The sequence below is a fragment of the Coregonus clupeaformis genome, unplaced genomic scaffold, assembly GCF_020615455.1.
Source record: "Coregonus clupeaformis isolate EN_2021a unplaced genomic scaffold, ASM2061545v1 scaf0320, whole genome shotgun sequence".
In the NCBI taxonomy this organism is placed as follows: Eukaryota; Metazoa; Chordata; class Actinopteri; order Salmoniformes; family Salmonidae; genus Coregonus; species Coregonus clupeaformis.
In genome coordinates this window covers 316810-329111 of record NW_025533775.1, presented here as the reverse complement: position 1 = coordinate 329111, position 12302 = coordinate 316810, and the positions used below count along the sequence as shown (strand labels likewise).

The 12302-nt window shown below is 46.8% G+C and overlaps 1 protein-coding gene across 1 annotated transcript in view; it reads left to right on the top strand.

Annotated features, from left to right (window-relative positions):
* The window catches only part of LOC121552088 (neuronal acetylcholine receptor subunit alpha-2-like), a 90864-nt gene that overhangs the window by 48114 nt on the left and 30448 nt on the right, over window positions 1-12302 (top strand). Inside the window, exons 4-5 of the mRNA XM_045214816.1 lie at window positions 8983-9184; window positions 11831-12053. Of these exons, the coding sequence (XP_045070751.1) occupies window positions 8983-9184; window positions 11831-12053 (425 nt within the window). The remainder of the gene's footprint in view (window positions 1-8982; window positions 9185-11830; window positions 12054-12302) is intronic.

The window sequence follows — 12302 nt, the reverse complement described above, 5'->3', positions numbered from 1 at the left end:
TGATCCGAGCCCTCCCCAGTAAAATACTGCCATGTTATCCTAGCCCTCCCCAGTAATATACTGCCATGTTATCCTGATCCACCCCAGTAATATACTGCCATGTTTTCCTGATCCTAGTCCTCCCCAGAAATATACTGCCATGTTATCCTGATCCTAGCCCTCCCCAGTAATATACTGCCATGTTATCCTGATCCTAGCCCTCCCCAGTAATATACTGCCATGTTATACTAGCCCTCCCCAGTAATATACTGCCATGTTATCCTGATCCTAGCCCTCCCCAGTAATATACTGCCATGTTATCCTGATCCGAGCCCTCCCCAGTAATATACTGCCATGTTATCCTGATCCTCCCCAGTGATATACTGCCATGTTATCCTGATCCGAGCCCTCCCCAGTAATATACTACCATGTTATCCTGATCCTAGCCACCCCCAGTAATATACTGCCATGTTATCCTGATCCTAGCCCTCCCCAGTGATATACTGCCATGTTATCCTGATCATAGCCCTCCCCCAGTAATATACTGCCATGTTATCCTGATCCTAGCCCTCCCCAGTAATATACTGCCATGTTATCCTGATCCGAGCCCTCCCCAGTAATATACTGCCATGTTATCCTAGCCCTCCCCAGTAATATACTGCCATGTTATCCTTATCCTAGTCCTCCCCAGTAATATACTGCCATGTTATCCTGATCCTAGCCCTCCCCAGTAATATACTGCCATGTTATCCTGTTCCTAGCCCTCCCCAGTAATATACTGCCATGTTATCCTGATCCTCCCCAGTAATATACTGCCATGTTATCCTGATCCTAGCCCTCCCCAGTAATATACTGCCATGTTATCCTGATCCTCCCCAGTAATATACTGCCATGTTATCCTGATCCTAGTCCTCCCCAGTAATATACTGCCATGTTATCCTGATCCTAGCCCTCCCCAGTAATATACTGCCATGTTATCCTGATCCTAGCCCTCCCCAGTAATATACTGCCATGTTATCCTGATCCGAGCCCTCCCCAGTAATATACTGCCATGTTATCCTAGCCCTCCCCAGTAATATACTGCCATGTTATCCTGATCCTAGTCCTCCCCAGTAATATACTGCCATTTTATCCTTATCCTCCCCAGTAATATACTGCCATGTTATCCTGATCCTAGTCCTCCCCAGAAATATACTGCCATGTTATCCTGATCCTAGCCCTCCCCAGTAATATACTGCCATCTTATCCTGATCCTAGCCCTCCCCAGTAATATACTGCCATGTTATACTAGCCCTCCCCAGTAATATACTGCCATGTTATCCTGATCCTAGCCCTCCCCAGTAATATACTGCCATGTTATCCTGATCCGAGCCCTCCCCAGTAATATACTGCCATGTTATCCTGATCCTCCCCAGTAATATACTGCCATGTTATCCTGATCCTAGTCCTCCCCAGTAGTATACTGCCATGTTATCCTGATCCGAGCCCTCCCCAGTAATATACTGCCATGTTATCCTGATCCTAGTCCTCCCCAGTAATATACTGCCATGTTATCCTGATCCTAGCCCTCCCCAGTAATATACTGCCATGTTATCCTGATCCTCCCCAGTAATATACTGCCATGTTATCCTGATCCTCCCCAGTAATATACTGCCATGTTATCCTGATGTCACGATCGTCTATGAAGTAGGACCAAAGCGCAGCGTTGGTAGCGAACATATTATTTATTTAAACGCATACACGAACAAAACAACGAAACCGTGACGTCTATGGTACAACAAGAAACCACACGAACAAAATCCCACAAACACAAGGTGAACACAGACAGTTTAAATATGGCTCCCAATCAGAGATAACGAGCAGACAGCTGACACTCGTTACCTCCGATTGGGAGTCATTGACCAAATAAGGAAACATACCAAATACACAACCAACCAAAACAGAACACAACGAAAACGAACACACCCTGGCTCAAAATACAAAGTCCCGGAGCCAGAGCGTGACAGTACCCCCCCCTAAAGGCGCGGACTGCGACCGCGCCTCAAAACCCCAAAATAGGGGAGGGCTGGGTGGGTGTTGCTCCTCGGAGGCGGCTCCGGCTCCGGGCTTGACCACCACCCTACTTCAATCCCCCCATAGCGCCCCCGGTCCGATTTGACCCAGCTGGTAGGATCTGGACTGACGACGCGCACCCCTGGCTTGGCGCGTGAGGCAGGAACGGACCGGACCTGGCTGACGATACGCACCCTAGGCTTGATGCGTGGAGCCGGAACGGGCCTCACCAGGCTGACGACTCGCATCCCTGGCTTGGTGCGAGTAGCAGGAATGGGCTGGATCAGGCTGACGGCTCGCACCCTTGGCTTGGTGCGAGTAGCAGGGACGAGCTGAACCAGGCTGACGACTCGCACCCTTGGCTTGGTGCGAGTAGCAGTAACGGGCTGGACCAGGCCGACGACTCGTACCCCTGGCTTGGTGCGAGTAGCAGGAACGGGCTGGACCGGGCTGGCGACGCGCACCGTAGGTTTGGTGCGAGTGGCAGGAACAGGCCGGGCCGGGCTGGCGACGCGCACCGTAGGTTTGGTGCGAGTGGCAGAAACAGGCCGGGCCGGGCTGGCGACGCGCACCGTAGGTTTGGTGCGAGTGGCAGGAACAGGCCGGGCCGGGCTGGCGACGCGCACCGTAGGCTTCGTACGTGGAGCAGGAACAGGCCGGGCTGGGCTGGCGACGCACACCGTAGGCTTCGTGCGTGGAGCAGGAACAGGCCGGGCTGGGCTGGCGACGCACACCGTAGGCTTTGTGCGTAAAGCAGGAACAGGCCGGGCTGGGCTGGCGACGCACACCGTAGGTTTTGTGCGTGGAGCAGGAACAGGCCGGGCTGGGCTGGCGACGCACACCGTAGGTTTTGTACGTGGAGCAGGAACAGGCCGGGCTGGGCTGGCGACGCACACCGTAGGCTTTGTGCGTAAAGCAGGAACAGGCCGGGCTGGGCTGGCGACGCACACCGTAGGTTTTGTGCGTGGAGCAGGAACAGGCCGGGCTGGGCTGGCGACGCACACCGTAGGTTTTGTACGTGGAGCAGGAACAGGCCGGGCTGGGCTGGCGACGCACACCGTAGGTTTTGTACGTGGAGCAGGAACAGGCCGGGCTGGGCTGGCGACGCACATCTTAGGTTTTGTGCGTGGAGCAGGAACAGGCCGGGCTGGGCTGGCGACGCACACCGTAGGTTTTGTACGTGGAGCAGGAACAGGCCGGGCTGGGCTGGCGACGCACACCGTAGGTTTTGTGCGTGGAGCAGGAACAGGCCGGGCTGGGTTGGCGACGCACACCGTAGGTTTTGTACGTGGAGCAGGAACAGGCCGGGCTGGGCTGGCGACGCACACCGTAGGCTTCGTACGTGGAGCAGGAACAGGCCGGGCTGGGCTGGCGACGCACACCGTAGGCTTCGTACGTGGAGCAGGAACAGGCCGGGCTGGGCTGGCAACGCACACCGTAGGCTTCGTACGTGGAGTAGGAACATGCCGGTCCGTACTGGGAACACACACCATTGGCCTTAACCGGGGATCAGGAACGGGCCGGACCGGACTGGTAACACACCTCAGTCTCTCACGCCGTGCCTCAACTACTTCCCTCCCTCTACTCGCCAATGGCTCCCGTAATCCGGTAGCCTTCTCTCTACGTCTCCCTGTGGCAGCCTCCTGCTGCCCAGCCGCCCAAGCCATGTGCCCCCCCCCAAAAAATGTTTTGGGGTTGCCTCTCGTCCCTCCAACGATGGCCCTGCTGACGCCGTTGCTCCTCTCTGTCGCCTCTCCACTGTTTCACTCCATGGCCGTCGATCCATCCCATCCAGGATTTCCTCCCAAGTCCAAGACCCTTTTCCATCCACAATCTCCTCCCATGTCCAGACCTTTGGCTCCTGGACACGCTGCTTGGTCCTTTGGTGGTGGGATTTTCTGTCACGATCGTCTATGAAGTAGGACCAAAGCGCAGCGTTGGTAGCGAACATATTATTTATTTAAACGTACACACGAACAAAACAACGAAACCGTGACGTCTATGGTACAACAAGAAACCACACGAACAAAATCCCACAAACACAAGGTGAACACAGACAGTTTAAATATGGCTCCCAATCAGAGATAACGAGCCGACAGCTGACACTCGTTACCTCCGATTGGGAGTCATTGACCAAATAAGGAAACATACCAAATACACAACCAACCAAAACAGAACACAACGAAAACGAACACACCCTGGCTCAAAATACAAAGTCCCGGAGCCAGAGCGTGACACCTGATCCTAGCCCTCCCCAGTAATATACTGCCATGTTATCCTGATCCTCCCCAGTAATATACTGCCATGTTATCCTGATCCTCCCCAGTAATATACTGCCATGTTATCCTGATCCTAGTCCTCCCCAGTAATATACTGCCATGTTATCCTGATCCTAGCCCTCCCCAGTAACATACTGCCATGTTATCCTGATCCTAGCCCTCCCCAGTAACATACTGCCATGTTATCCTGATCCTAGCCCTCCCCAGTAATATACTGCCATGTTATCCTGATCCTCCCCAGTAATATACTGCCATGTTATCCTGATCCTCCCCAGTAATATACTGCCATGTTATCCTGATCCTAGCCCTCCCCAGTAATATACTGCCATGTTATCCTGATCCTCCCCAGTAATATACTGCCATGTTATCCTGATCCTCCCCAGTAATATACTGCCATGTTATCCTGATCCTCCCCAGTAATATACTGCCATGCTATCCTGATCCTAGCCCTCCCCAGTAATATACTGCCATGTTATCCTGATCCTAGCCCTCCCCAGTAATATACTGCCATGTTATCCTGATCCTAGCCCTCCCCAGTAATATACTGCCATGTTATCCTGATCCTAGCCACCCCCAGTAATATACTGCCATGTTATCCTGATCCTCCCCAGTAATATACTGCCATGTTATCCTGATCCTCCCCAGTAATATACTGCCATGTTATCCTGATCCTAGTCCTCCCCAGTAATATACTGCCATGTTATCCTGATCCTCCCCAGTAATATAATGCCATGTTATCCTGATCCTAGCTCTCCCCAGTAATATACTGCCATGTTATCCTGATCCTAGCCCTCCCCAGTACTATACTACCATGTTATCCTGATCCTCCCCAGTAATATACTGCCATGTTATCCTGATCCTAGCCCTCCCCAGTACTATACTACCATGTTATCCTGATCCTCCCCAGTAATATACTGCCATGTTATCCTGATGTTTAGCCCTCCTAACAGTTTTCTCCTCACCTAAATTAATTCTACTTTCACGGCTAAAAGTTTCAGATTAAACTCCTAATGTTTAATGACTGGGTTCCATCTCATCAAGCTCCTCTGTATGATCACTATCAGTTAGTGAAATTAAAAAGGTGTGTGTGTGTGTGAGAGCATGCGTGTGGGATTCGAGAAAGATGTAATGATAGTCTTATCATTATGTCTCCAGAGACAGCTATTAGCAGTGCATATTAAAGCCATGATCAGGGGATGATCGTAGCACTTCAGAGGAGGAGATCAATTACAGACTGCAACAGAGGAGATACGTTCAGGAGATTGTTCCTGGAGGATCATAACGCGCTACCAAAATAATGTCTCTGAGTCATTTTTTTTTTGTGTGTGTGTAAATAAATAATTTGTGAAGCGCTGATGAGGTTCCTGTCACATTGAAATTTCAAATCCCAGCTAGCGCATAACGTTCTGAGAACCATATGTTTCTTAGGGCTTGGTGAAAGCGTGGTTGTCCTATAGTTATTTTACATACAACCTTCCCACAACGTTCTGGGAATGGTGCAGGATAGTTGCTTGGCTTTGGAACATTCTCAGCACATTTTAAGGAACTTGACAAAATAACATTTTCTTGGTATTTCATTACCTTAACAGAATGTTTCCTAAAAGTTCGATTTAACATTTCATTTCAATTTTGGTAATGTTGTAGGAACATTCTCCAACTGGTTTGGATTGGGAATGTTCTCAAATAGTTCAGAGAACGTTAAGAAACAACATACTTTTTTTGGAATTTCAGTACTTCAGCATAACGTTTTCCTACAGGCTTCCTTATGGTTCTATTTCAAAATTAACTTTCCCAGAACAGGCAACATTTTCACTTCCGTTCTCAAAATGTTTGAAATACTTTTCGGTTTTACCGGTCAGAAAATGTATGGCTTCATTCCCAGAACCAATGGGAAACCAAAAATGTATGTTCCCACAACTTCCAAACAACCAAATATGCTAGCTGGGAAGTGGCTTTAACAGTATTGAGGGAGCTAAATTAGCAAACAATGGACTATTTACCAGATTGACAGAGTTATGTATTGGCTAGCCCTGATAGTTTCACAAATAATCTAAAAACAATCTTTATCGTGGTTTGATTATTAATCTAATAGCTACCATAATTCAATGTTTAACACCTGTACTGTACAAACCATCTCTAACTTTCTACAACAGGTTGGTTCAAACAAGCATTGTTATTGGTTGAGAAACGTTCTAAGACATGCAACAACAACAACAGCAATTGTTTTATGTTCTACTTAGAATCCACTGTCTCATCAGCCCAGCCAGGCAATTCATTCACTTCATCTCCACTGGAAAACGCGTCTAGGCATTATTACCCATTGCTTAGCAACAACGAGGGATTGAACAAAAGTTGCCGTCTGCCTCTACGACCTTTGCAGCATTGTTTCAAGTTTGAATAGCGCTCTCCACCGGCCCATATGAACTTGTCAGGACAAGACAGACAACATTTTCCGATACTGGCGAAACCATACATCAGCATAATGTTTCTGGATATATACAGTGGGGGGAAAAAAGTATTTAGTCAGCCACCAATTGTGCAAGTTCTCCCACTTAAAAAGATGAGAGAGGCCTGTAATTTTCATCATAGGTACACGTCAACCATGACAGACAAAATGAGAAAAAAAATCCAGAAAATCACATTGTAGGATTTTTTATGATTTTATTTGCAAATTATGGTGGAAAATAAGTATTTGGTCAATAACAAAAGTTTCTCAATACTTTGTTATATACCCTTTGTTGGCAATGACACAGGTCAAACGTTCTCTGTAAGTCTTCACAAGGTTTTCACACACTGTTGCTGGTATTTTGGCCCATTCCTCCATGCAGATCTCCTCTAGAGCAGTGATGTTTTAGGGCTGTCGCTGGGCAACACGGACTTTCAACTCCCTCCAAAGATTTTCTATGGGGTTGAGATCTGGAGACTGGCTAGGCCACTCCAGGACCTTGAAATGCTTCTTACGGAGCCACTCCTTCGTTGCCCGGGCAGTGTGTTTGGGATCATTGTCATGCTGAAAGACCCAGCCACGTGTGATGGAAGGAGGTTTTCACTCAAAATCTCACGATACATGGCCCCATTCATTCTTTCCTTTACACGGATCAGTCGTCCTGGTCCATTTGCAGAAAAACAGCCCCAAAGCATGATGTTTCCACCCCCATGCTTCACAGTAGGTATGGTGTTCTTTGGATGCAACTCAGCATTCTTTGTCCTCCAAACACGACGAGTTGAGTTTTTACCAAAGAGTTCTATTTTGGTTTCATCTGACCATATGACATTCTCCCAATCCTCTTCTGGATCATCCAAATGCACTCTAGCAAACTTCAGACGGGCCTGGACATGTACTGGCTTAAGCAGGGGGACACGTCTGGCACAGCAGGATTTGAGTCCCTGGCGGCGTAGTGTGTTACTGATGGTAGGCTTTGTTACTTTGGTCCCAGCTCTCTGCAGGTCATTCACTAGGTCCCCCTGTGTGGTTCTGGGATTTTTTGCTCACCGTTCTTGTGATCATTTTGACCCCACGGGGTGAGATCTTGCGTGGAGCCCCAGATCGAGGGAGATTATCAGTGGTCTTGTGTGTCTTCCATTTCCTAATAATTGCTCCCACAGTTGATTTCTTCAAACCAAGCTGCTTACCTATTGCAGATTCAGTCTTCCCAGCCTGGTGCAGGTCTACAATTTTGTTTCTGGTGTCCTTTGGCAGCTCTTTGGTCTTGGCCATAGTGGAGTTTGGAGTGTGACTGTTTGAGGTTGTGGACAGGTGTCTTTTATACTGATAACAAGTTCAAACAGGTGCCATTAATACAGGTAACGAGTGGAGGACAGAGGAGCCTCTTAAAGAAGAAGTTACAGGTCTGTGAGAGCCAGAAATCTTGCTTGTTTGTAGGTGACCAAATACTTATTTTCCACAATAATTTGCAAATAAATTCATAAAAAATCCTACAATGTGATTTTCTGGATTTTTTTTCTTCTCAATTTGTCTGTCATAGTTGACGTGTACCTATGATGAAAATTACAGACCTCTCTCATCTTTTTAAGTGGGAGAACTTGCACAATTGGTGGCTGACTAAATACTTTTTTTCCCCACTCACCGTTCTTGTGATCATTTTGACCCCACGGGGTGAGATCTTGCGTGGAGCCCCAGATCGAGGGAGATTATCAGTGGTCTTGTGTGTCTTCTGTCAAAGACAAAGATGTCAAAGACATGACAATAGAAGAACAGGTAAAATGAAATGAAGTTTGAAGTAATTGTGTTAGCTGTGTAGTTGGCTAGAATTAACTAGAAAGGGGGAAAAGCTTGTAGTGGGTGATTTTATAAATAAATAGTCAGTGTTATGATTACAATTATTCCCCTTTCTGGATATTTGGTCCGGCAGTAGGCTACAAGTGTAGCCTGTAGTGTATTTCTGCTTAATGAGCAAGACGATCGAGGCAGTAAATTCAGCACCACGGACAGCGCTATCACTGTCAGCAGCAGCACTAGCGGTGCCTGCCCACAGCAACCTGCCAGAACAAACGGTGCCAATCGAACGAACGACCTGAGGGTTTGGCTGGTAACGATGCCATTGATCTACAACAGCAACACAGCCGTGCTAATAAAAAAAATAGTTTAACACGCCCTTTCGTTTACAATTGCTTCAGTAACCTCTGTTCTGTTCTCCTCTTCTGCCTCCAGTGCGGACGGTGAGTTCGCCGTGACCCACATGACCAAGGCCCACCTGTTTCACAACGGGAAGGTGCGCTGGGTTCCCCCGGCCATCTATAAGTCCTCCTGTTCTATAGACGTCACCTTCTTCCCCTTTGACCAGCAGAACTGTAAGATGAAGTTTGGCTCCTGGACCTACGATAAAGCTAAGATTGACCTGGAACGCATTGAGGTATGGGGGGGTTGTATCAATCAAGCAAGCAAGTAATGTTGTAAATGTGTTGTACAAGATGTATGTACAGTGTTTAGTTTTTATACAGTAGTTCTAGATCTGTTTTGTGTTTTTGCTAACTCCATTGCTGTCAGTAGCTTTAGTTTACATCCAATTGGCGACAGATTTTCATGTTAATATTCTAGAATCCGCATAAAGAAAATGACCATTTTCCCACCAGTGGTGTTTCCACCAAACAGACTTGTCGATTATAAATCAGTGCGTGATGACGTAGTGTACACATAATGTACTTTTTTCATTTAAGTTTTCAAGTACCAAATAAGTTCAATGTGTTTCCATCGCATTTTCTACGGATAGTTTTGTCACAAAAACTGTTGCGTTAAATAGCAAATTTGCCCACTCTGGTCTTGGCACGTGCGCTCTAGCCAACAGCTGGCAGATACAGTGCGGTAGGATAGTCTACATGATGACATGATTATGGATAATCGCAATAATTTTTTTATTTGTCAAATGGCAGTCAAGCATCGATCATCATGTAAGCAGAATAAGACCCTCAATATTTATTGGTTAAGGAGCATCAAGATCACCGTGCACTTTCACCACCCTGTGAAGTTCATCATAACTTATTTCATCTGTAACCTAATAAACTGCATTCTTTCCCGAGTCGTAGTGGGAGGACCATACCGTATCATCACACACAACATATCATTGCGTGACTCCAAGTTTACTTCGATTCGATGGTTATTATATCAATTTTTGCGCATAAAAGGCATTTCCACCGCAATTTCTCGCATAATACATTTTACCGACACAAAAACACCCCACCATGTCGAACAAACAAATTGTCTGTCTGCATTTATAAAATTGTACCGCAACTTCCTGTTTCCATCACAGCTGTCGTAATTTAGTTTTTATATGCTATCACTTTACATGCATAAAAACTGCGTGTAAAGTACATGTTGGATAAAACGTTTAATGACAGGCCTGACGGAAACAGAACATTTCTTGGTAAACTTTCCAAATGTAAACAAAACAAAAAAGGTGGGATCTTTGTGTCTGTAAAATTAATTATGTGAGAAATGTCGGTGGAAAGGCTTATGTACAAATATTGATATGATAACCATCATATCAAAGTAAACTTGGGAGTCACGCGATGACGTGTGGTCCTCCCACTACGACTCGTCGGGAAAGCATGCAGTTTATTAGGCTACAGATGAAATAAATTATGATGAACTTCACAAGGTGGTGAAAGTGCACAGTGATGAGCTTGATGCTCCTTTCCAATAAAACTCGAGGGTCTTATTCTGGTGACGTGATCATTGATGCTTGGCTGCTGTTTGACAAATCTCGCTCTTTTGTCAATAATAATAATAATAATAATAATAATAATAATCTCATCATGCAGGCTATACCTAGAGGTGGAAAAAGTACCCATTTGTCATACTTGAGTAAAATAAAAAGATACCTTAATAGAAAATGACTCAAGTAAAGTGACAGTAAAAATTGATTAAATCGTCGTCGTCGATCTGAGGTCCTGAGCGCTCTGCAGCAGGTTTTCATCAAGGATATCTCTGTACCTTGCTCCGTTAATCTTTCCCTCGATCCTGACTAGTCTCCCAGTCCCTGCCACTAAAAAACATCCCCACAGCATGATGCTGCCACCATCATGCTTCACCGTAGGGATGGTGCCAGGTTTCCTCCAGAGGTGACGCTTGGCATTCAGGCCAAAGAGTTCAATCTTGGTTTCATCAGACAAGAGAATCTTGTTTCTCATGGTGTGAGAGTCCTTTAGGTGCCTTTTGGCAAACTCCAAGCGGGCTGTCATGTACCTTTTACTGAGGAGTGGCTTCCGTCTGGCCACTCTACCATAACAGCCTGATTGGTGGAGTGCTGCAGGATGGTTGTCCTTCTGGAAGGTTCTGCCATCTCCACAGAGGAACTCTGGAGCTCTGTCAGAGTGACCATCGGGTTCTTGGTCACCTCCCTGACCAAGGCCCTTCTCCTCCGATTGCTCAGTTTGTCCGGGCGGCCAGCTCTAGGAAGAGTCTTGGTGGTTCCAAACTTCTTCCATTTAAGAATGGTGGAGGCCACTGTGTTCTTGGGGACCTTCAATACTGCAGAAATGTTTTGGTACCATTTCCCAGATCTGTGCCTGTCTCGGAGCTCTACGGACAATTCCTTCGACCTCATGGCTTGGTTTTTGCTCTGACATGCACTGTCAACTGTGGGACCTTATATAAACAGGTGTGTGCCTTTCCAAGTCCAATCAATTGAATTTACACAGGTGGACTCCAATCAAGTTGTAGAAACATCTCAAGGATGATCAATGGAAACAGGATGCACCTGAAAATTAGCAAACATTTCTAAAAACCTGTTGTCGCCTTGTCATTATGGTGTATTGTGTGTAGATTGATGGAAAACAATTATTTAATCCATTTTAGAATAAGGCTTTAAAGTAACAAAATGTGGAAAAAGGGAAGGAGTCTGACTATCCCCTAGAACACTGTGGATCTGAACCACTATATTTATACAGTATGATATAAGCTTATAGATGACTTGTGAAGCATCTATGTAGTTCTTGTGATGCCTTTATGTATGCCATATGAAGCCTTTTATAGAGTGGGACGGTTGATCTCTATCCCCTAGAACACTGTGGATCTGAACAACTACTGGGAGAGTGGGGAGTGGGCCATCATCAACGCAGTGGGAACATACAACACCAAGAAGTACGACTGCTGTCATGAGATCTACCCTGATATCACATACTTCTTCATCATCAGACGGCTGCCTCTCTTCTACACCATCAACCTGATCATCCCCTGTCTGCTCATCTCCTGTCTCACCGTCCTAGTCTTCTATCTCCCTTCAGGTAGGTCCTGGTCTCCCCTCAGGTAGGTCCTGGTCTCCTGTCTCCCCTCAGGTAGGTCCTGGTCTTCTGTCTCCCCTCAGGTAAGTCCTGGTCTCCCCTCAGGTAGGTCCTGGTCTCTTGTCTCCCCTCAGGTAGGTCCTGGTCTTCTGTCTCCCCTCAGGTAGGTCCTGGTCTCCCCTCAGGTAGGTCCTGGTCTTCTGTCTCCCCTCAGGTAGGTCCTGGTCTTCTGTCTCCCCTCAGGTAGGTCCT